Source organism: Perissodus microlepis, chromosome 12, assembly GCF_051167445.1.
Source record: "Perissodus microlepis isolate ML-2025 ecotype Zambia chromosome 12, ASM5116744v1, whole genome shotgun sequence".
Classification (NCBI taxonomy): domain Eukaryota; kingdom Metazoa; phylum Chordata; class Actinopteri; order Cichliformes; family Cichlidae; genus Perissodus; species Perissodus microlepis.
The window spans coordinates 35,951,012-35,977,085 of NC_140472.1; the positions used below are offsets into that span (position 1 = coordinate 35,951,012).

The 26,074-nt window shown below is 42.3% G+C and overlaps 1 protein-coding gene across 1 annotated transcript; it reads left to right on the top strand.

Moving 5' to 3' along the window:
- Positions 1-2,039: 2,039 nt before the first annotated feature.
- On the top strand, positions 2,040-24,939 carry LOC146376805 (uncharacterized). The gene is made up of 6 exons (XM_084946029.1): positions 2,040-2,142; positions 7,528-7,610; positions 12,066-12,180; positions 12,693-12,737; positions 15,204-15,291; positions 18,214-24,939. The coding sequence occupies exons 2-6, from the start codon at positions 7,532-7,534 to the stop codon at positions 24,826-24,828; spliced, it is 6,942 nt and encodes a 2,313-aa protein (XP_084802155.1). The 5' UTR covers positions 2,040-2,142; positions 7,528-7,531; the 3' UTR covers positions 24,829-24,939.
- Positions 24,940-26,074: the final 1,135 nt, after the last annotated feature.

Sequence of the window (26,074 nt, forward strand, 5' to 3'; positions counted from 1 at the left end):
ATTTAACTATTAATCACAGTTTTGCTAAATAAAAGGATCTGGCTTGCATCAGTCACATGACTACCATCAGTGTTGGGGAGTAACGGGAGTAACCGCTGCCTAAGCGAAAACCTGTAGTGATCCCGTACGTGTCAGGAGTATCGAGGAGTTGAGACGCATTTTTTCTAAACACCGGGTCTATGTGGCTTTTAAACCCCAAAACACGCTGCGCCAAACACTGGTCCACCCCAAGGATCGGGTCCCCCGACACAAACACAGTAACATGGTGCACGTTAAAGATACACGAAAGGACTATAAAATATGCCATCTGTATGAACTGATATGTATTGACAGTCCATTGATCTGTTTCTTTGTAATTGTACTATTATTTCATGTCATGGTCCAGGTGAGTGTTTTCCACCGGAGCACGGTCGCCACCCCTGGGCGGAGTCGCCGTGCACTGGCATTTCCACACGCCTGCGGGCGATTGAGCTGCTGACATTTAAGACCAGCATTCGCCACCAAGTGATCTGCCACCCTCAGTCAGTGCTGGCCATCACAATTCTTGTTAAAGTTTAGAGTTTGTCGTAGTAAACATCTCAGCTTTTGTTCTCCTCCATAGCTCCTCCTGACTTTCACACACCACCATTGCTTATACTCTCCATAAGTCCAGTTTCTCACAAAAATCCTAGTAATTACGTTTACCTGGAGAACAGGAGCTTTATGTTTTTCTTCTAGGCTCTGTGCATCATTAGTTCATCGCTCACATTCAGTTGTCTTTGTGAAAATGGTGTAAATAAAGTCTTGTGGTCACGCTCTCCACAGTCTCTGTGTGCGCTCCACTTGTGAGTCTTTTACCGGGTTTGGCCGTGACAATTTCGTTTACTCGATGACAGAAATGACAGAACGCTGTTCAAGATGAAAGGAGAAAGTCGCTGTTAGTATCGTTACTTTTACAGTTAAGTAATTAAATAATGAAGATGTTTACTAATTGTGCCCATTTAAGTTTAACTTCTAATTATAAACTACAAATGAAAGACACCAAATATTAAAACTTCCAGTGTGACTCTCACAGAAACACTTGAGTAAACCTGTTCAGCCTTGAACATGTGAAGAAACAATACCAACCGTCAAACGTGTGCCACATGGGCACAGCCGGCCTGTGGGAGCCAGAGCGGTGGCTGGGTCGTAAGGGAGGACATGAAACATGACATGGAAATAAAATTAAAAGAAACTATCATAAAAACAAGAGACTGTTCATTTATCTGGAAGTGAGCGAAGCTACTAATTCCTGGACTGTATAACCTCTTTACATTTTGACTACAGTGTATTCACTGATATAAGCAAACATATTTGACACAAACATCAGAAATAATTTTCTGGCACAACACCTGAACACCGGGTTTATTCAGCTCTGTGCTGCTTTCACTTCATTCCTAGAATCAACTAAGTTTCATTTTTAGAGTTTAACAGAAAGTCCTGACGCCGCTTTCCTGGAACCCACTTCCTTTCTCATAGAGAAAGGAAGTGGGTTCCAGGAAAGTTTGCATGCACTATATATGCATGCACCTCACTTCATGTCTGATGTGAAAGCACGTGATTAGAGGAGCAACAGAGGGTCCATGACCCTCTTGGGGACATTCTCATAGGGCCTAAAAGTTGCTCTTAGAACTGAAGAAGCTTCTTGCATGAAACATCCAGTCCAGACACTTTTCTTTCCAAGCTCCTTAGACTACGATGACCTGGATGACTGAGAACCTTCACAGACACAAAGCACCACAACATTACAGGTTATAGTACAATATTATAAAACATCACAGGAGACAGATGGTGAACATCTTTTATAGCAGAAATACCTTTAACACTGTCATAGTTACTAAAATTATCCATATATATTATCTATATAAATATTTATGTTTTTCTTGAATATTGTTTATTTTCCAGTATAGATTGAAGTTTGTGTGTCTGCCTACAAAACTCATGTCTGGCGTCACTTGCAGTCCCAGCCCAAAGGGGCAGGTCTGCTCTGCATGATAAAAAAGAGAACTGAAAGAAAACAACTCACAGAAACTTGTGATGATGTGGGAGGATGCTACCATCTCACGCATGAACTCACACTCCAGCTGAACTCTATCACCCGAAGACCAGGATTACATTTTACAGGTGAGTCAAGCAAGAGGTAAAAAATGTAATTATGAACTTTTTTATTCCAATTTCCAGCTGTGTGATAAATGTTTTTATCATTTATATGATACATGCATTGTTACACAGCTTAAATGTGCAGGAAACAAAACTTTAGTTAACTTGACAAAGGCTGCAGCCGACCAGAACATTGAATTGTAACTGTGTCAGATTTTTTGTCAGTGAATACAGAACTTCCACCAAAATAGAAAATATGAATTGATTAATATTAAACCAGGCAGCCAAACGATGTTTGGTGAGAATGATTGTTGGCTCTAGAAAATCTTCTTATTTCATAAGAGTCAAGTCCAACACCAACCAAAGGATTATTCTTTATTCTTTTCTTCTTTTACTCAGAGAACTGGAGACAGTCTAGTAGTTCACACTATTTTATCATCAGGCAGTTAAAGATTGTGGTCACACACCTGTGGACGTGTCACACAGAGAAGTGAAGCACAGTTCATAACTCAGAGTAAATATTAACAGGTAATGTTTGTGATTGGCCGTCGACGGGGAGATGCTGTGGTTTAGACTTAGCCTCCCTGATTTGTTCGACCTTTGACCTCCAACCAGGGATCTTGTCCCATGTGAGAAAACTTCTGCCTTCTCTGCAGTTGTTACTACACAGCTTTTATTTCCACACTGATGTCAGCTTTAACCAACACTTTAAAGTTTCTATTTCTGGTCAGTTTTCTGTCAGCAGGAACATCGTGTTACACGCCCACACATGGCCAAGGCCTCTTCCTATGTAAGGGTGTAGCAGTTTTACTTTCAACACTAAACTCGCCTTATTCTTATTTTTAACCCTCCACACTGTGGGGTTAGTGCTTATATCCTTCTAACGAGGAGTGTATGACTCCTATTATGAACATGCATTGTAATTAATGTTAATATAAAGTTTTACCCGACCTTGTCGATTCCTCCGATCTTTTCCTGCAAGAGAAGACAGACGATCAACCCCTTCTTTCTACACACACAACTTATTTCCTGTCCTCCTGCCTGACTGGCTGTCACTAGTACAGGAAGACCAACCCCCACACATTCCTGGGAGGGGAGGGGGGGGGGGGGGGGGGTATGTTTTGTATTGCACGGATGTTGCATTTTCCTGTAATAATACATATTTGTGTAGTAAAAGATAAGATAAATGTGTGATGTGATATAAATATAAAAATAATTCCCCGCGCGCCCCTGCAGGCGGTCTATCATATATATACATATACATATACATATATTATGAAACTTTATAGTACAGGCATCTAAGGAACCTCTGATTAAATCTTTATGTCTAAACTTTCATTTTCCATTGCGGCCCACGTACTGCCCACTTTGACCTTCCTGTCAGTGTAAGTTCCACTTTTAACTGTTTCAGACATGATAAAGACAAAGAACTCTGTCAGCACGACTCTTTGGACTTAAACTGTAAGAAATAAAATTACAGAAACGTTTCTGCTGGCTCATTGCCCACACTGTCAGTTTTTGTTGTTTTATTCTATTTAATATTTAATATTTATGACTGTAGTCATAACTCCTCTCCATTAATCTCTAAAGTAGAAGTTGATACACAGAATTTTTCTGTTTTTCACAAAGTTACACAGGTTTTATTGGAGACAGAGCTAAGCGTTTTACAATTTCACAAAATTCATGAAGCTGAAATTTCTTCGATGTTGAACAGCGGTACACTTTCCTGTCAAAGGTTTTGTTTTTGTTTTTTTAAAACTGTCCGACATCACTGAACACAACGGTAGACTGGTGCTTGATCAGCAGTTGAATAATGCAGGTAAAATGGTCTCTGAGTACACTGAGAGGGAGAGTGCAGGAAGTAAAAGCCAAAGTCAGAGGGAATTCGTGACGATATTTATCAAACATCAACAGAGTTTGGATCTTGTTTTGAGTGACGAAACCTGCAGCTTCAGGAGTACGTGCCGTCGGGTGAACGATCCACGCTTTGTGTTTAGGAATCCGTTTGCCTGCTCTGTAATCATTTTATCTGTTTTACCTGTTTAGTGTTGCTGAAATTCTGATATTTCCATGGAAACCACACGTTTATATTTAAGTAACAGATCACCTCGAGTCCCAGGGCACTGGGGTTCAACAGGTTAATTTTGTTATTGCTAATGACTTTGTGTAGTATGAATAGCCATGAGGGAGGTTTTCATCTGTAGTAAAAGCTGTAAAACGTATAAAAATACAGTCCAAACCCTTTTCTTGTGCTTGTTTGCGGTGTATGAGTGAGCAGCAGATCAAACACGTTAAAATAATAAATGACTTGAAGCACATTCAGGTCTGTGAGACTCACTCAGAGATGGTGTCACGGCGAGTAGAGTGAGCCATGTGGAAGAAATAAAGGAGGATCCAAACGCAGGCAGTCGTGAAGGAGTGAAGGTGATTTATTGAATACAAAGCTCAGGGAGAAAATGGCAAATGAAGATAAACTAAACTACTGAGCATGAACAAAAACACGAACATGAATATTCAATCCAATCAATCAATCTTTATTCGTCACGTGCAGGTTGCCCTGCAGTGAAATGGGACCCCCCCCCCCCGACCTTACACACACAACACAGACATCACATGGGGATACAAGTCGGAGATCGGTAGCGTTACAGAAAAACACTGAAATATACACTACAATGGGAAAGTACAAGAGGAAAAAAAGAGACCTCTACTCATGCTGGGCTTCCATGGAAGGACAGCATGAGAACAGGAAACAGAAAAACTCCTCTGCACAAAAAGCACATAAATGTCCACAGCACAACAATATGAAAGACATGACAAGCCACAGCGTTGGGTGGTTGGTGAGGAGTAATCCGAAGCGAACACAGCAGCCATCCTGCACAGCGCTATCATTCCAGCGCGGCACACAGACCCGCCGTGTTCCCCCGCAGGAAACAAGCATCGAAGGCGTTTGGAAAGGGAGGGGGGATGAGTGTGTGCATATCAGTATGTGTGTATGTGTGTCCAGAGTCAAGCTGAGACAGTGTCCTTCGCCCTAAGTAAACAGTCTTCCAGCCAACCCAGGTGGCCTTGCATGGGATGGGAGGAACAGTCACAACACAGTCGTTATCAGGGAGTTGTTGTTCGGCTCCAGCCTTGAGACCACAGCTGGCGCCGAATGGGTAGCCGCATGAAGTGATGGTGGTTTTTCTTTTATGCGAACAACTCATGAGAATTTAAGAGCTGTTCTTAACACTCCGACACCGACATAAGTCTCTCAATTTCCCGTTGGAGAGCCGCGAGCTTTTCCATGATGTTATCAAGCTTACACTCCGTGGTCTTGTCATTCTTGTGCCCAAGGAGCCGATTCTGAGACCTCACGACCACAGTGAGCTGATCTAATATACGCTCAGAGGTGTTGGACTGAGTATTCACTGCAGCCGTAAGCTTCTCCAAGATCTTAACCATGCTGCACTCAGTGGGCCCGTTCTGAAAAGTCGGGCCTCATCCCATCGTTTCAATCCCAGCGGGCAGCCTTGGGGGGGTTTGAACAGCCGGTTCCACTTCCTTAATTCTCCGATAAGTCAGGGCCGAGCCAGCTCCGATCAGCAAGAACCCTGTTATCATGGTTCCGAATAGGTAGATATCTTCAGCGTCCTCGATTGACAGTCCCGCCAGGCACATGACCCTCCATGTCTGCCACCCGTCCATCGTGTATCCGGCAGGGAAAGTCCCTCCAGGGCACTCGGGCTCTCCCGACCCGGGGCTTCTCGTTGAGAAGAGCGTGTCAATTGCATTCAGAGACCAGTTGATCAAATCCATAATTCTCTTTAGGCTTTAGAAACAGACTGTGAGAGAGTGTTTCAGGGAAAGTGAGAAAAGCACGAGACAAGACAAGGACATAAGAAGCTAAGCAGGGAAGATAAGGGAGAGGAGGAAAAGTGCGACCACCTTCGCTGAGAGCCAAACGAGAAGGGCAAGCAGAGGCAGATGACGGTAGACAGCAGGGAGACACACGAGTGTCACAATGCTGTTGTGACAGTGATGTACATCACTGTACATCACTGTCACAACAGCATTTGTTTTCATTCAAAGGCTTTATGGCTTTAATACCTGGGGGGCCGGTCTGTACTCAAAATGCCCAATTTTTTGTCCCAGTCCAGCCCTGCAGGTTAATACTGGCAGTGTCACCGTGCCAGCTGACTGTATTTCATCATCAGCCAGTGTTGTTCTTTATCAATATTACCAAAGTTTACCATAAGGCAGCATAGAAAGTATTTACTTGCTTTCAGGTTTCATTCAAATGTTAGTCTTTTCAGTTGTTTCCCCACTTTTTTCCTGTTTCAAAATCAAACACCAGTTTGTGAGAAGATTATCTTCTTTTTTTAACAGGCAGATAAAGTTTTGCATTGGCATATTTGCCAATTGTATGTTAAAAATGTTCGTATTTTAATATTCAAAATGTTTTTGCCCAAAACATATGTGCACTATATGTCAGTAAAAATACTATGCAAACATTGCTGTCCTTGAATGCTGAATAAACACTGACTGATTGTATCTCTTGTACTTTATCAACACAGTATCTAAAAACTTTGCACTGTAGTGGTTAAAATCTCATTCTAATAAGAGTTAAAAGCGCATTCGGTTATTAGGTTTACAGGGTTATTGGATTATGGTTAATGGTTGGTAGAATTTTTTTTAACATTATCTGCCAATTACATCAGCCACCCTTCTCCAAATCTGTGCCACTACCTGCCCCCCCAACAAAAAATTTCCTGACACGCCACACTGTAGGCTTACTTGTTGTTCCTAGAGTATTTAAAAGTAGAATGGGAGGCAGAGCCTTCAGTTTTCAGGCCCCTCTTCTGTGGAACCAGCTTCCAGTTTGGATTCAGGAGACAGAAACTATCTCTACTTTCAAGATTAGGCTTCAAACTTTCCTTTTTGCTAAAGCATATAGTTAGGGCTGGACCAGGTGACCCTGAATCCTCCCTTAGTTATGCTGCAATAGACGTAGGCTGCCGGGGATTCCCATGATGCACTGAGTTTTTCCTTTCCAGTCACCTTCCTCACTCACTATGTGTTAACAGACCTCTCTGCATTGAATCATATCTGTTATTAATCTCTGTCTCTCTTCCACAGCATGTCTTTATCCTGTCTTCCTTCTCTCACCCCAACCAATCACAGCAGATGGCCCCGCCCCTCCCTGTGCCTGGTTCTGCCGGAGGTTTCTTCCTGTTAAAAGGGAGTTTTTCTTCCCCACTGTCGCCAAAGTGCTGCTCATAGAGGGTCATATGATTGTTGGGTTTTTCTCTGTATCTATTATTGTACGATCTACTGTACAATATAAATCGCCTTGGGGGCAACTGTTGTTGTGATTTGGCGCTATATAAATAAAATTGAATTGAATTGAATGTTAATCATATTTTGCAGGGCCATGCCAGGACAGAGGCAGGGCTGCTGGAGTTGGAAGCTCCTGGTCATCTTCAGCCTCCTCGGCCTCACTGAAGAGTTCGGTAAGAGACTTCCTCCTTATTCTGGTGACCTGTTCATGGTGTCATGGTGGGATAGGCTCCTGCGACCCTGATAAGGATAAACAGACCAGAATGGATGGATAGATGTCTATATTGTAACATCTTGGAGCTGACATCACTGGATGAGAATCCTGAATACTGCAACTAGCATTCGGCTTCTCTTCAGAACATAATTTTTTATACTAGCATTTTATTACACAGCCCATAACCTAAGGTTAATTTCCATTTCAAAGTAGCAAAAAAACTACTATGAAAACACGTCATTACATATAAAACTGAGCTCCTTTTAAATACTTCCTGTCTGCTCTCCTGTAACGCATCATGTTTAAAATCACATGTATACTTTCTGTCCTGTGGAAACCACACGTCTCTGCACTGCAAAGACAAACACTCAAAGCAATTCAATAAATTAAATAATCTGAACTTAATTATTTTTTAAAAACAGCCCCAGTAATTCAAATAGCTTCATCTAATATTTTCTTCCATTTCAGTTCAACTTATTATTTTTCATCAGCTGTTTTGCATTATTATTATTAAGTAACTGCTACGTTAAAAATAGAATTAAATTTTACAAATTTATTAAAATTATATGGCAGTGATCTTTGGAAGCTACAGATTCCTGAGGTCAATTTGACCTCAAACATAAAAAATATGAGTCTTTAGTCTGATGGAGAAGCTGGATCGATTCTGAGAAAAGACGTTTAGAGTAAAATCCCTGATGCTCGCAGGTTCTTCACTAACATCAAACAAAGTTTAGAGTCTGGATCACTGTATCATGTTCTGTTTGTTGCTGCTGTTTTATTTCATTGTTTGTTGCAGTAACTGGACCACAAGACATTTCTGATAGTCATGTTAACCACGCACGTTAATCATACCCATCGTGAGGATACAGTCTTTGTTCGGCTGGTCGGAGTGAAGTTCTCACCCTCGTGTTGGCCTCAGCTTCATAATGAAGCGTGTCGTGACCCGGAGCAAAGCTTACACTTGTTTCCCGTCTTTATTTGTACAAGAAAGTTACAATTACATATCAGCAGTACACAAAGGTTAGATAAAACACAAATTTTGCATCACACTTCATTGATGGAAGCCACAGGAACAGCGTACAAAAACTCATTCAAGGCAGGAACCAGGAACTTACACACTAGGAACTACAAAGAAGCACGAGGCACGCAGCAACAAGAGACTCAGACAAAGTTGTTGCTCAATACCCGAGTAAGCAGGTCTGTGCTTGTGTTCTTGCTAGTTTGTACTTCAAACATTTGTACAGCAGTCCAGACTTTCCAAGAACAGGAGGACACCATCACTCTACCATCATCATGGTCCTCTGGTCTCATGGCTCACTCTCACTTTTGCACTCTCTCCTCTCTCTGTCTGTTTAATCACACTTTGCTTTGTCGCGGCGTGTCTTCCTCCTGCCTCTGTTTGTCTGTACCTGGGCTGATTATCACACCAGTCATTCAACACCAGATTGTTGACTAAGATGGGCTTAAAGTGACTGTTCTGAGCTGTGAGTAGTTTGGGGACAGTTTCTGTTGTTGCTGCTGGTCAAACCTTCGTGAGCCCTGTTACAGTCGTCACTTTAAATAAACACACTGAACTGTGGATGAATTGAATTGAATTTTATAATATCTAACAAGCTTTATGCAGTTAGGCACCAAAACCAAAAATATAAAATTAAACTTCACTTTAAACTGAAATTAAAAACATAATGTGAGCTTTACGAGCTCTGTGTTGTTTCTGGTTATGTTCGTTCTTCTTGGCCAGTCTGTGCCAGGGCTTGTGTTGTGTGTGGATGCAAGGAAAGGAGGACCCAAACGCTGGACTCACAGAGAGGTGAAGGCTAGTGTTTATTATGATGAGCGGATGAACAGGACATGAAACGGAGGACCGACTGAACTGAAATAGCTGAACTGGCTGGAGTGGATCGCGTATGGCGTAGACACATTCAAAGACATGATGTTGAACGAGTGGAAACAGAAGACTTAAACACACAGACTGATGAGGATGATAATGAGAGACACAGCTGAACATAATCTGGCTAACGACACATGAGACGAGCTGACAGGAAAAACAGGAAGTGAGAACAACATTGATGTGGAAAAATAAACTAAAATGACAAAACTGAAAACACTGGGTCAACGAGCCAGGAACCCTGACAGTCTGTCTCTGCTCCATGTTCTGTCTTCAGTGTCCCTGTTTTAATTCACCTCCGACCTCTCCGGTCATGTTCTCGTCTCTCTTTGCTCTCTCCGTGAACATCAGCTCTTGTCTCTGTCTCTTGTTCTGTTCTTGCCCAACTTAGATAGTGTATTTTGCCTTTTGGGGTTTCTTGGTCACTTTGTTATCTGCAATGAAGTTCTGACTTTGAGTTTTACATTCTGCAATAAAGTGGCAGAGGTAGGATAACAAGACGGAAACAATCCTGTAATAATGATTAGAGATTGGATAAAACTGTATTAATCGCTCGGGTGGGTTCCCCCAGGAAAGTCAGTTGTTGTCATTTCAAAGTTATTACCACTCAATTATAACATAGTAACCAGTTAATATTCAAGTAAACTCATGGTGGCCGTCAGTAATAACAGTGTAATACCTTTGTAACAATACAAAATGAGTTTGAATTTTCACATTTTTATACAGTTTCAATTGGAATAACCTAATAATAATAATAAGGTAATAGTGACTGATGTTTTAGCCGATTTGGATAGTATTACTATATTATAATCCTTGAATTAATCCTACCTTAAGTTTCCAACATTCTGCTTTGCTTAAAATCAATAATGTAAATATTACGTTTATTGCTCTGGATTATTAAATGGGAATCTCTGTGGTAGTTTCTGTTCAATAAGCAGGAAACAAGGCTGCAAAATGCAAAACTGCCTGTTTCTAATTAATAACACATTGATAACCATGGTAACAACATTTTAAAGCAAAGAATAGTAAAGATAGTAAATAAAGAATATTGATGACTACAAGGAAATCCATATGGCCGTTTCTGTGTAATAAGCTGAACCTTAATAAAATGGTAATTATAACTGATTGAACCAACATCAGTGTTTCTCACTAATGCAAAATGCTGAGAAGTAAGTTTAAAAGAATGCTACATGAATGAATGAGAGTTGCATGTGATTTTATATTTGGATTATAAAATATAAAATGTTAAAATATATTTTATGTATGAAAGAAAGTAGGAGTAGTAATAGAACAATGGAAATGTGCAGTACACAAAAATAAGATACCAAGATGTCCTCTAACTTGTCTACTACAGTGTTATGGGGCCACAACTCCACTGTCCTGCACCACCTTCGTGATAAATTGACCCCTAACCATCCAATGATCCAGCCTCTCCTGTAGCTATAGCACCAAGCAGCCTGCTTGCATACACACGGCTGTAGTGTTGATCAGCTGGTTGGTTTCGGTGATGGTCGCAGTGAGGACTGCCCGTAATGCTGCTTTCACATCTTCTAGTTGACCGTCAGAGGATACTTCACGTAGTCTTGGTGACTGAAGGCTCCAGGTTTCCAGCTTCGCCATCATCCTGTCTCTCTGGTCAGCTTCTGTCGCACTCTGCGCTCCTTTCTTTATACTTAGAGCTTGGTACCCAATCTCACTGGTATTATCACCCACCTGACCTGATGTCACAGGTCACAGGTTAGCCCGTAGGCAAGGTACAAACAAGAACGTAGAGTATTTTAGAGCCAGTTGTACACTGACGCATACAACGATCAAGTGGTGTCTATTCACACCTACAGGCCAGTGGACACTCTTTCAAGGATGAGGATGTAACATCCTGGACAGGGAGGAACGCTGGTTTGAGGGCGGAGTCAAGGAGGCCATTTACATGAAAAGGGAAAGACCATCTCTGAATCGAGGAGGGGCCTAAGGGAACATCTGTCACCATCTTACAATGCTGTGATTGCAGCCATTCCCCAACAGTCATTGTTTCTGTCATTATGCAAATGTGCTGTTTATAAGGTTGCAACCTGTTGTCAGCTGAGACTGAAGGAGTCACCTGATGATGATGATGAAACGTTTCTCCCACTGAAAATGTCCAGATGAACAGGATCAAACTTTGGAGAGTGACTTACCTGGATGATTGAGCATGGATCACTTTACAGGCACACAGCAGAGACAAACACATTTCTGTTTTTCAGCGTTCTGTTATTACTCTCGGTTGCCGTCACTTTACACGCACACACATGAACACTTCCCCAACAACAACGACGACGACAGGACGTCGCTCACCCTTTTAATTCAGGCGCAGTGTGATCATTGATGCCGCTCAGATGCGTGCACCTCGCTGCAGCCGCGCCACAATCACCTACAAAATGTCTGTTATAGTTGATTAGAGGCATACAAATCCAGTGTAGGAGTGGTTCTTAACTGGAACCAGCACTTAGTTCCCCTTAACTAATTTAAACTGTGTTTCAATGTTTCCAGAGGTGAAAGAAGATGAGTGGGAGGAGCTCGGCTCTGACATCGCTGCACTGCATCGACTCCAAGGACTGTCTGAACACATGTTTGATGAAAGCTTTATGAACACCTCAACAACCAGGTATCTTATGACTGTGAACAGCTATTACTACATTACAGCTCCTGTGGGTATCATAGACATTGGTTATCAGAAGCACTGTGGGGCTCTGCCACTGTGACTGTCATATTAGAATTGTATAGATGTAATGTAATCCTATGCAGCAGGCAGATACTGACCCGGCGTGCCACAGACAGCACTGAAGCTTTAATGCCAAAGTCTTTTCAAAAACACAGAGGTGGACCCAAGAGTAAATGATAACAAGCAGAACTCGAGTGAAACCACAGAATGAGGGAGGACAAGCCAAAGGACAGGAGTTAGACTCAGACAATAAACACACAGCAGGTAAGGAGGGCAGAGGAAACAGGTGGGAGCTAATCAGAAGACGAGACGAGGAAGCAGACAAAGACCCAGTGACATGACAGAAGAACGCACCTAAAGATTTCAGACTTCACTTTGAGATTTTACCACTTGTACAAAATAAAATTAAGTAAAAAGTAATCTATAACAAATAATGCAGAATGTGTTTCGTTTAGGGGAAACGACTACCACCAATCAAGATCTGGAAGATCTGTGAAAAGGTAAAGAAGCTTTCAGTCATTTACATTTTTTAAATGGTGTTTAGCAGGTTTAACATCTGGATGTTTTATGTCCTTTGCAAGTATTTGTAAAAGAATTTGGTCAGTGCTTCACAATACACTGGAATTTTTTATTAATAGTTGGTTATTAATGAGCCAAAAAGCCCGTTAGGATTTATCACAGCAGATCATCTGCCTATCTGCACTTCCTCCTTCACTACATCCATGGATCTTCTCTGAGGATTTCCTGTTTTCCTGCTGCCTGGCTGCTCCATCTTCACATCCTTAGTCCAGTGTATCCACCCTCCCTCCTCTGCACGTCTCTAACTTTGTCTCCAGCCTGCTCAGCAGCAGCTGTCCCTCTGACGTACAATCAACTCTGTCCAACGTGGATTTCGTTTGTTTTATTTATTTATTTTAAAGATAGGGAACACAAACGGCACTTAGCTTGTTTATGTTACACATCCTGGTTCTTTTTTTTGCTGCTGTGGTTTTTGTTCTGGGCTATGACCTGGTGTTTTGTGCTGATTGAATTTTGAATCTTGTCACTCATCATTGCTTTGATTTTGAATTTGGATTTATGTTCAAGTTCAAAGTGTTTATTGTCATGTGCACAAAGAAAAGCATTTCTCTGTTCAATGAAATTCTTTCTCTGCTGTCCACAGACAGATGCTGGTTAATATGTACAAATAGATAAAATACAAATAGCATGAATAAATAAATGGAGACAAAAAAATGAAGTATTAAATAGATTTATGTACAAAGGAGCTGTGAGCTTAATATACTGCTTTGATATGTGAGATGACCAGAAGTGCAAAAAAATTATTATTACTGTTCAAAAATGGGTCAGCTGTTCAAGAGTCTGATATCAGTGGGGAAGAAGGAGTTGTTGAGTCTGGATGTTCTGAACCTTCGTCTCGAGGGCAGAAGTGTGAACAGTGCATGTTGGGGGTGTGTGGGGTCTTTGAGGATGGAGGCAGCTCTCCTCTGGACTGTGTAGATGATCTGCAGAGACGACAGCGGGGTCCTGGTGATCTTCTCCGTGGTTGTTAGGGTTCTCTCTGCAGGCGTTTGCGGTCCATCGCAGTAGTGCTGCCGTACCATGCAGTGATGCAGCTGGTCAGGGTGCTCTCCACGATGCAGCTGTAGAACCTGCTGAAGATCTTGACTGGCATACCACATTTCCTCAGCCTCCTCAGGAAATACAGCCGCTGCTGAGCCTTCTTGACCAGCTGTGTGGTGTTCAGTGTCCAGGTGAGGTCCTCCGAGATGTAGACGCCCAGGTACCTGAAGCTGCTCACCCTCTCCACTTCAAGGCCCCGGATAAACAGGGGTGGGTGAGGCCTCCTCTTCTCCCTCGTGTCCACTATCATCTCCTTTGTCTTGTCAGTGTTGAGGGTGAGGTTGTTGTCCTCACACCATGACACCAGACCGGCCTCCTCTCTCCTGTAAGCCGCCTCGTCCCCTCAGTGATGCGACCGATCACTGCAGTGTCGTCCACGAAAATTATGTTATCTTTGTTGGAGGCGACACAGTCGTGGGTGTACAGGGTGTAAAGGACGGGGCTGAGGACACAACCTTGTGGGACACCAGTGTTTGTAATAATGCCGGCTGAAGTCCTGTTGCCCATCCTGACGGACTGGGGCCTGCCAGTCAAAAAGTCCTGTAGCCAGTCACAGAGGGTGGGCTGCAGGCCGAGTGCTGCCAGCTTGTGAGTGAGTTTGTGTGGGCTGACAGTATTGAAAGCAGAGCTGTAATCAACAAAAAGTACCCTGATGTATGAGTCTTTGTTTTCCAGGTGGGAGAGGGAATAGTGAAGGCAGCAGCGATGGTGTCTGACGTGGACCCTTTGGACCGGTAGGATTTCTGCAGGGGGTCCAGAGTTGCCTAATTTTTATAGTTAGTTTCCTTGTGCTCATGAGCGTCCTGATTGTATTGTTTCTCTGGTGTAATTTAGATGTCTTTAGGTTATCTAGTTTCCTTTAGCAGTCCCCTCTTGTTCCTTGCTCTCCCTCTCTCTCCTGCTGTCTCTCTAGCTCTGTCTGGTCTGCCATGTGTGCTATTGTCTTCACTCATCTTAGTCTGCCTGGAACTGGATGCTTAGCTTCTCCAAGAGATAGTGTAAGCAATGAGAATGTCTAAGTTGTGGAATTAAATTGAGACACAGGTGGCCAGGAGGAGACAGAGAAGGAATACATGTCCTCATTGATGCACCTGCACCCCCCAAGGCCCTGCATGTGTGAGGGTGTGATGGAGCGGGAGGAGCCCACTGAGGTCAGGGGTCAAAGGCCCATCCTGATAGACGCCCTCCAGCTCAGCTCTAGTATCATTTTGAGGAGCCCATGTTTGAACCTCTGACTGTTGTATAAGATCCAAGAACCGTGTTTTTAAAATATATTTTGTCATTTCTTTTATTTCACAGGGTTATGAGATCGCTTCAGTTATGCTAATATGTTAATTTTCCATCAGGCTGGACACTGAAGAAAACCCACTAACTTTGCTGGATGGATTTCAGGACTGTGAAAATGTCACAGCTTATGTCATTACGAAGGAGAAGGTCAGTAAACATGAGACAGAAAGCGAACACACATTTAGATTTAAGAGATTAAACAGTGCTGAAAACACAGAGATTGTTTCTAATGATGAAAGTCTTTAGATCTAAACTAGAACTTGATTGGGCTGGTAAAGATCAGCATTTCCTTCCACTGAGTATCTGCATCTTTTCTTCTTCTAAAATGGGACAAAATGTGAATTCAACATGAACACTACACAACAAAGAAAAAGACTTACTAACAGCATTAAAACAGCTCATAGTGGTAGCTGGGTTAGCTCGAGGACTTGTGTTTCATACCTGGTGGGGTTTGCATACGTACAGATCGACACATCAGAGCAGTATTAACTTAGTTATTACAACACGCACACGGCTCAGTCAGGCCTGGTTTTGAACCCGGTCTTCATTGAAGCAGAGTGTTGTACTTCTTCCTGTTTGCACTTCATGTTCAGTCACATCCTTCAGCTGTCTGAGAATTTGGGATAAGACAGAATGAATAGTTTTGCATTAAAATGTCCCACCTCACTCCTCACACACAAACATCACAGATGTTAGTGTGCGGGTAGCTGCTGCACGTTTATCTTCTAACCTGAGCAAATGTATGACAGTAAATGTCTTTAACATCCGGGTGAGGAAATCCCCAAAAAGCCGATTCTGTTCATGTGGACGTCGCGTTTTCAGTGGGAGAAACATTTCGTCATCATCCCAGTCGGATGACAGGAAAACATTCCCTTTTACATCCACCCTGGAATGCTCAGTCACTATCTTCTCCTAATAGAAATACACGAGGGGATGTTTGAGTTTGTGTTATGATAGTTTTGTAATTCTAATAAATGTTCCTTTATATTTCACTTTTCTTTATACAATTTAATTTCGTTTCAGGAAGTTTGAAAATGTTTAGTTTTAGTCTATTTAATTATTAGTATAATAATCAAAGTTGTGACATGTCAGGGAACACTGTCACAGATAGTACGATCAGAAACTTTATTTCACAGCAGACATTTTAAAATGGGGACTTTGAACAAGGGCTGAGAGGAGGCAGCCTATGGTCAATCAATCAGCTTCCACCCATCAATAAAACACTAAAACACTAAAAATGAGACTGAAAAGGGAAAACTAAACTTGCATGAACACCAGAGCCTTCCTCAGGGTCAGGCCTAGCAGCATCCTCTGCTTCCCCTGAAGAATATTCTCAAAGGAGATGTTGTTAATGAACATGACACGAGCGTCTGGAAAAAAGCAGCTCAAGCTTGCGAGGAAATGGAGGCGATGGCGTTCTGCATTCCTATTCCCAGCCTCACGGGAAGGCAACTTGCTTCCTCTCTCACGCTGGAACACGAACAACCCTCACTGTATGTTTTTGCCGCCAGCAGCTTTAATCAGCTCCCATCAAAATGAGTGCAAGTCCAACATGTCTGTAACTTATACTCTGCCTGTTACTCCTTTTTAATCAAGTCCTGCCATCTGGCTTTTTAGTTAGAGTCACCTGTTGCCCATCAGTCAGGGTTCCAATCACATTATTATACTGATAATTATATAGACTAAAAATAAATATTTTCAAACTGGCTGAAACTAAATTAAATTGTAAAAAGAAATATTAATTAGAAATTGCAAAACTATAATACCACAAACCTCAGAAAATCAAACTGAGGTTATTGTACTCGGCCCTGAAAATCTTAGAAATATGGTATCTAAGCAGATTCTTCCTCTGGATGGCATTACCTTGGCCTCCAGTAACGCTGTGAGGAACCTTGGAGTCATTTTTGACCAGGACATGTCCTTCAACGCACATATTAAACAAATATGTAAGACTGCTTTCTTCCATTTGCGCAACATCTCTAAAGTTAGAAACATCCTGTCTCAGAGTGACGCTGAAAAACTAGTTCATGCATTTATTACTTCCAGGCTGGACGACTGTAATTCATTATTATCAGGAAGTCCTAAAAACTCCCTGAAAAGCCTTCAGCTAATCCAAAATGCTGCAGCAAGAGTCCTGACAGGGACTAGAAGGAGAGAGCAGATTTCTCCTGTTTTGGCTTCCTGTTAAATCCAGAATTCAAAATCCTGCTCCTCACATACAAGGTCTTAAATAATCAGGCCCCATCTTATCTTAATGACCTTGTAGTACCATATCACCCTATCAGAGCACTTCGCTCTCACACTGCAGGCCTACTTGTTGTTCCTAGAGTATTTTCCTTTTTTGCTAAAGCACATAGTTAGGGCTGGATCAGGTGACCCTGAATCATGGGGTCATATGATTGTTGGGTTTTTCTCTGTATGTATTATTGTACGATCTACTGTACAATATAAAGCGCCCTGAGGCGACTGTTGTTGTGATTTGGCGCAATATAAATAACATTGAATTGAAAAATTGAAATTATAATTATATTATTATGTGTAAGGCATATAAGAAACACTGTGTGTGTGTGTGTGTGTGTGTCTGTGTGTGTGTGTGTGTGTGTGTGTGTCTGTGTGTGTGTGTGTCTGTGTGTGTGTGTGTGTGTGTGTGTCTGTGTGTGTGTGTGTGTGTCTGTGTGTGTGTGTGTGTGTGTGTGTGTGTGTGTGTGTGACAGCTGCAGGGAGGAAGGACCTGCAGAAACGCTCCTTCATGCATCCAGGATCTAGTTCTTAGTTTAGTTTTAATTAACTGTAACTAGCCTGGTGTGTGTGTGTGTTGTGTACATTTTCTTATAAACGTGGGTCACTTATGTTACCTGTTGGTGGTCCTCACTGATGAGACCATAACAGCTGATCAGGGCCAACTGAGCGTCAGGCTCAAACTGCAGGTTTACATCAGCAGAACAGATTCTTAACATTATATCCAGAGATCCAAAAAATGCTCAGAAATCTCACCTTATAGAAATTAACTGAGACCAAAACAGTTATCCTGGAGCTCTCTCTCATTTAATGCTTTGCTTCATTTTTCAGGACTTTAACGCCTTCCTGGCACATATTGACAAACAGAAGGTACAAGACTGGCTGCTGGGTGCTTCAGAGATCTCCCACAGCTACAACCAAAAGCTTCTGATCATGACCGACACAGAGAAATCCACCAGTGACAGAGTCCAGCAGGAATACAGCATGGATCCTCATTACTCCGTGAAAGTCACCAAGGACTGCCTGTTCAACGACTCCTGTGTACCAGCAGCAGACGGCTACACTGTAGTCAAAATATTTGGAAGTGTTTCAGAAGATGGACAAACTGTGTCTGGACTTGATGGATCTTCACTTGCAAAGCTGATGTTGAAACCATCTCTGGAAGCTGCTCCAGTTTTCTCTCTCGATGGAAACACAACCACACAGTTCCACCAGAACTTCATTCGGGTTTTTATGCTCCGCGGCCTCCAAACAGTCTTAGAAACCAACCAGAACAATCAGCAGATTTACCAGGTGATGGATCGACCTGACTCAGTTTCCAGCTACAAAATCCCACAAAGACCAGCTGATCACACCACACAGTATGACCACCAGCAGATCGTAATGATGGAAAATGACCCTGTGGTCAGAAGAGCTGCTGAATATTTGTATGAGAAACATCCAGCAGTTAGTTCTGTCTATGTTCTTGATGAAAACCAAAGACCCAAACTGATCCACGGTGAACCAGTGTCTCTGTCAGAGGACAGCAGACTGGTGCTGGTAGGTCATGGTAAAAGAGACAACGCAGGAGAAATGAGACTGTCAGGATACAGTTCAGGAGATGTGGCAAAAATCATTGAAAGGACAAACAAAGGCAGTGATAAAATCAAAACAACGAGTGTGGTGGCCTGTGAGGTCGGATCAGACCAACGATTCGTGGAAACTCTGCTGAGGGACCTCCATGAAAATAACATCAAGACAGAGCTTCATGCGAGGGACGCTCTCGTCCAAGTCACACACACAGGAAAGAAAATCACTCAGAAAATCTCTCCAGAGGGGCTGCAATGGAGACATAAAGACAACAGCAAGAAAGTGGTGGCAACACTTGATAGTAACGGAGATGTAATAATGAGAAATGAGCCTGGAAGTAAAGGAGAGGCTGTTTTTACCAATGAAAGAAACTTTCTGGGTGGACGAGAAAACAGGGGCAACAACAAACCACTAAAAAATTTTATAAGAGAAAACAGCTGGCCAGATGAACCAAAGAGCTTTGTTAACCCAGAGGTTTTTAAGAAGATTGACCAAAATAAAGTTAACGAGATGAAATCTGCCATTGATGAACTCGAGGCTCTGTCTTGGGGAATCTTTCACTCAGATCAACCAGCACCAAAGAAAATCAGTGTCAACAATGCAGAACAAATAGAAGAATTTGTAATAGGGAAAAGAGAAAAGAAGATTATAAATGGGAAACCTGAAACATCTATTACGTGGAAAGATGATGAAGATGAAAAAAGAAAACTCCTTGATGAATTTTATGAGATTAAATCAGGTAAAGATATTAGAAAGATAATACGTCATTATGCAAAGAATGGAGAAGAAAAGACTACATACCTGAAGATCAATGACTGGATATTTGAAGTTGACCCTCGGAGTCTGTACGTGTATCCAGTTGGAAAAAAGCTTGACAACAATGAAATAGGAAACAATAATGTAATTGATGATATTAAGAAATGTATTAATGAACAGGCGGGGAAAGAAAGCTATACACACATGCAAAACAACATTTTTAAGAATGAGGTAGGAAAAGAAAAATATGCTGAATATGTAGAAAAAACTTTTCGTGGGGAGCACCCAGATGTTTTTAAAGGAAGTCTGACAGGTTACGAAAGACTGTCCAGTGAGGCCTGGATGACCACATATTTCACTGCATCAGTTATATCTGAATCTGCAAGAAATTTCCGAACATTCCCTCTGACTCTTATGGCCCTGGATCTGGTTCGAAACAATAACGATAATACCCGACAGAAAGGCCTTGATTTTTTCTTTGAAAAACATCCAATGACAAGAGGAGGCAGTTGGATTGACCCAAGCAGACGAGGATTCACAGGCTCATCAACACATGAAGATTCCAGCAAATTAAGAAATAATCAAGAAAAATTCCGAAAAACTGAGGAGCAGCTCATGGGTGACCTTGTTGAAGTTGTAAAACGAGAGGGTGACTTCTTTACAGAATGGAAGGAAACCGTTGGTAATGGTGATGTGGTGAAACGCATGACTGAACTTTCAAACACCTACAAAACAATAAATGATAATCCAGATAATTCAAATTACCTTGAAGATAAATACAAAGAATTCAAAACAAAGCTCGAACAACATAACAGCGTCGTAACACAACCTGAAGATCACAGAAAACCTTCCACATCTGGAACACTGGGAGGATACGATGATGGCTCCGTCACAATGCGAGACCTGAATTCAGCCTCAGAATTAGAAAACACCTTCAAACATGAATCTTATTTCTCGAGAGCATCTGCATCGTCGGCTGAAGACGTCCATGCTGCACTACAGCACAAATATGGTGAAACTCTGGCAGGAATGCACCTTCAGGAGGGAACGGCCCGAATAGAAAACGGACAGTTTGTATGTAAGCTCGTGTCAGAGAGACCTGGTGCTGAGCCCGAGGAGTTCAGGGCTGATTTATCTCCACAGAGTCAACATTACAGTGAAAAGATGTTGGCGAACATTGAGACATCAGTGCATGAGATGGAGCAGCACAGTTCAGCATCCTCCCATCAGGTCAACAAGTATGTAGAGAGGACTGGAACTGCTGTTGGCGCTCTGGGTCTCATGCTGGGACTGAAAGGAGCTGCTCGTGCCTTTGAAGAGGGAAACATCAAAGATGGTGTGATGGGGTCTTTGCAGACGGCTCATGGAGTGACGGGTATGACAACATCTGCTATTGCAAGAAAAGCTTTGACCTCAGAGTCAAGAATCGCAAAAGCAATCATGAGGAGTCCTGCAATGAAGCGTTTTATGACAGTTATACCAATAGTGGGAATTGGATTTGGGATCTACAATGTAGAACAAGATTTGGAGAGAGGAGATGCTCTGGGATACATTGATGCTGCGTTAGATTTATACATGGTTGAGTTAGATGTTGTTGAGCTTGCTCAGCCTGAACTGGCACTTTTCATCGCACCTATAAATCTGGCTCTATCAGTAGTGCGGATGGCCATTGATGATGTTTATATGGGCATCCAGAATGAACTGAACAGCCTCCCAGCGGACGCTGGAGTTTTGGACAAAATAGCTGCTGTTTTTGTTGGCTTTGGAAAAGGGATCATGCACTTTGCTATACATGTGGCTAGTTTGTTTTATGACTGGCGTTATGATGAAATTGAGGAGGGACGAACACTTGTTGCAGAGATCTCAGATTATCACCAATATTATAAAGTCACAAAGCAACAGGATGGAACGACTGCCATTGATTTTGCTGCTGGCGCCTCCTCCTGGAATGGAGGAGGTATTAACTTCTGCCTCGCTGACGAGGGTGAGTCTGAGCTCTGCATGGACTATTTTGTTTCTCATGATGAGAGTCCAAGAAGACAATGCTGGAGCATTAACACAGATGGAAGCAAAGATATAATTCTTGGTCTGGGAGAGTCACATGGATTAGAGCACAAAACATATGAAAAAAAAATACTTATGTTCATACCAGCTGGATCTGTGACAGTGGTTTCAGGTTATGAAGCTGTTTCCTATTCGAGGTACGGGACATACAGAGGAAACAGAGACTCTAATCGATTTTTTGCAGTTCAGAAATCACAGGACGAACACATGATTGAAGTCATGTTGAGCTACTATTACAGACTTTATGGGGAACCAGGGGCTGACACATTCTTCCTCGGTCCACAGAGAAGTTATGTTGAAGGCTCAGGAGGAAAAGACACCTACATCATTCCTGAGAATGGAGGGAAAACGATCATTAACAACTACGATCCCTCCAGAGCACAAGACACTCTGCATTTCAGTGTCGACTACAGCCACATTTCTGTGTCTAAGTCAGGAAATGATGCTGTGCTGACGTATGAGGGCAGTCATACTGTAAGAATACAAAACTGGTTTTTAGGAGAAGATTATCGTCACATGAACATGATGTCAGGAGACGGAGTCTTATTTGAGATTTCCTCCACGGTGGTTTCTTCAGTTCAGCTGGTGGCCAGAGGAATTAACAAGATGTTCAAGACACAAGGTGAAGTTGTTGATGCATCACAGCCACTTTTACACACAGTTACAAACATCTTTGGGTCTCAGTATGATGATGAAGTCATTGGAAATGGAGAAAGGAACCTGATAGATGGGGGAGGAGGGCGAGATCGTCTGATTGGTGCTGAAGGAGAAGACATTTACATGGTGAAAGGCAGAAACTTTTCCTCTGTGCTGATTGAAAATTACTCCAGAGACGAGAAAACTGACCTGGCCATCGTAGAAGCAAATCTTCATACGTTTGGAGTCAGAGTAGAAGGTGATGATGTTCATCTGGAGGCTCAACATGACAGCACAGCGTTTCATGTTACTGTAGTGAACTGGTTCAGGTCATCAGCACACAGACACTTACTGTTCATCACAAAGGATCTGATCACCTTCACAGTGTCAGATAACAAAGCTGACTGCCTGCAGAGGAACATCTTCACCACATGTATAAAGAGCCTCAGCATTGACTACAGCAGCTCCCCGTCTCCTCTGAGGGTGGACCTTGAGAAGGATGAGGCTTTGGACAGCGTGACAGAGGTCCGCGGGTCAAACTATAACGATGTCATCAAAGGAAACAAAGAACACAACGTTCTCGTCCCTGGATTAGGAGATGATTTCATTGAGGGGAGAGGAGGAGAGGACTGGTACGTTATCACAGCAGGACAAGGAGTGAAAACCATCAACAATCTATCACCAGATCTAACCTTGGACCTGCTCTTCCTTAAAGAACAATATCAGCATATAACATGTAGATGTGAAGGTCAGAGCATCATCATTCAGGTAGAGGACAGAAGAACTGTTATTTTACAGAACTGGTTTGAATCAAAGAATTATCAGCACCTGCAGATCAAGACCAGTGATGGAGTAACAGCTGGACTGAAGCCCAACATCAGCAGCTGTGGACAGGATTTAATGCTGCCTTTAACCATCGACTACAGAAACCAGAGTCCTGAACCACTTCAGCTAAGGTCAGATTTCCACAACATACAAATTTATAGTGAAAGACTGCCCTGTTACGCTTACAGAAGCACTTATTTAGAGGGAAATAGATTTTGTGGCTACCAAGGAAAAGTGATGATTATGAATGATGTTGAATCAGTGAAAGAAATGTACGGCTCCTCAGGATTTGACATCATAGTTGGAAACAGCAATGAGAATTTACTGGATCCACACACCGGGGGGGCACTGATGATAGGAGGGGAAGGCAAAGACACCTACATAATCAAACATAAATATGGAGACCACATAATCATTGATAACTTTGCAGAAGATCAGAAAACTGACACTGTGCTGGTAGATATGGATTTCCTTGATGGAAGTCGAGTCATACTGGACTCATCAGAGGATGTTCATGTTACAATCATGAAAAATGAGGAAAGATTAGAATTCGTTCTGCGCAATTATGCTAAAGGTGAAAAACATCAGCATCTAGAATTTCAGAGCTCTGATGGCGTCCATTTCAAACTCAAGTCTCTAAACTCATCTGGAGACGACTCTTTCTATCAGGTAGAAGCTTTCAAAGTGACTCTCACACAGTCTCCGGTGGACTGTCGTTTGGACCTCAGCGCTCAGAGAAATCTGTCAGAGGTTCACACAGTGCAAGGCTGCCCCTCCCAGTCTAATGTTATAATAGGCAACAACCGAGACAACGCTCTGATTGGTGGGTGGAAGGACGACGCCTTGGATGGAGGTGATGGAGATGACACGCTGGGAGGAGGAAATGGAGCTGACATCCTGATTGGTGGGAGAGGAGACGACACTCTTTATGGTGAAGATGGGAATGACACACTGATGGGAAACTCTGGCCGGGACGTCTTCCTTCCTGGACCAGGAGCTGATCTGGTGGACGGAGGTCCAGGCAGAGACTCGGTTCTCTATCGGGGTGATCATAAGACGGGTGAAGGGGTTTATGTTAACCTGCTGACGGGCCAAGGCCACTACGCTGACGCTGAGGGCGACGTGTTGAAGGATGTGGAAACTGTGGTCGGCACCATCTATTCGGACATCTTAGTCTCTGGTTATGAAAGTTCTCTTCTCAAAGGCTCAGATGGTAACGACATCTTGGTGTCCACCGGTGGAGATTATCTGGTTGGAGGTGATGGAAATGACATTTACATGTTCACTTTCAGCAACGGCTCAGTCACCATAGACAACTGTGCCACAGACAACGCCACAGATGTTTTGTACCTGAGCTCAAACTCAAGTCCAGAGTTTGATTGCCAACTATTATCTGACCGAGTCCTGCTGACCTTCTTTGGATTCGAACAATCAACTGTAAAAATTGCACTGCGAGGCTGGATTAGTGATGATGATGAATGTGGTCATTTGGTGCTGGTGTTCAGGGAGGTGGAGGCGTCGGTGGACATGAACCAAAGAGCTTTGTTAACCCAGAGGTTTTTAAGAAGATTGACCAAAATAAAGTTAACGAGATGAAATCTGCCATTGATGAACTCGAGGCTCTGTCTTGGGGAATCTTTCACTCAGATCAACCAGCACCAAAGAAAATCAGTGTCAACAATGCAGAACAAATAGAAGAATTTGTAATAGGGAAAAGAGAAAAGAAGATTATAAATGGGAAACCTGAAACATCTATTACGTGGAAAGATGATAAAGATGAAAAAAGAAAACTCCTTGATGAATTTTATGAGATTAAATCAGGTAAAGATATTAGAAAGATAATACGTTATTATGCAAAGAATGGAGAAGAAAAGACTACATACCTGAAGATCAATGACTGGATATTTGAAGTTGACCCTCGGAGTCTGTACGTGTATCCAGTTGGAAAAAAGCTTGACAACAATGAAATAGGAAACAATAATGTAATTGATGATATTAAGAAATGTATTAATGAACAGGCGGGGAAAGAAAGCTATACACACATGCAAAACAACATTTTTAAGAATGAGGTAGGAAAAGAAAAATATGTTGAATATGTAGAAAAAACTTTTCGTGGGGAGCACCCAGATGTTTTTAAAGGAAGTCTGACAGGTTACGAAAGACTGTCCAGTGAGGCCTGGATGACCACATATTTCACTGCATCAGTTATATCTGAATCTGCAAGAAATTTCCGAACATTCCCTCTGACTCTTATGGCCCTGGATCTGGTTCGAAACAATAACGATAATACCCGACAGAAAGGCCTTGATTTTTTCTTTGAAAAACATCCAATGACAAGAGGAGGCAGTTGGATTGACCCAAGCAGACGAGGATTCACAGGCTCATCAACACATGAAGATTCCAGCAAATTAAGAAATAATCAAGAAAAATTCCGAAAAACCGAGGAGCAGCTCATGGGTGACCTTGTTGAAGTTGTAAAACGAGAGGGTGACTTCTTTACAGAATGGAAGGAAACCGTTGGTAATGGTGATGTGGTGAAACGCATGACTGAACTTTCAAACACCTACAAAACAATAAATGATAATCCAGATAATTCAAATTACCTTGAAGATAAATACAAAGAATTCAAAACAAAGCTCGAACAACATAACAGCGTCGTAACACAACCTGAAGATCACAGAAAACCTTCCACATCTGGAACACTGGGAGGATACGATGATGGCTCCGTCACAATGCGAGACCTGAATTCAGCCTCAGAATTAGAAAACACCTTCAAACATGAATCTTATTTCTCGAGAGCATCTGCATCGTCGGCTGAAGACGTCCATGCTGCACTACAGCA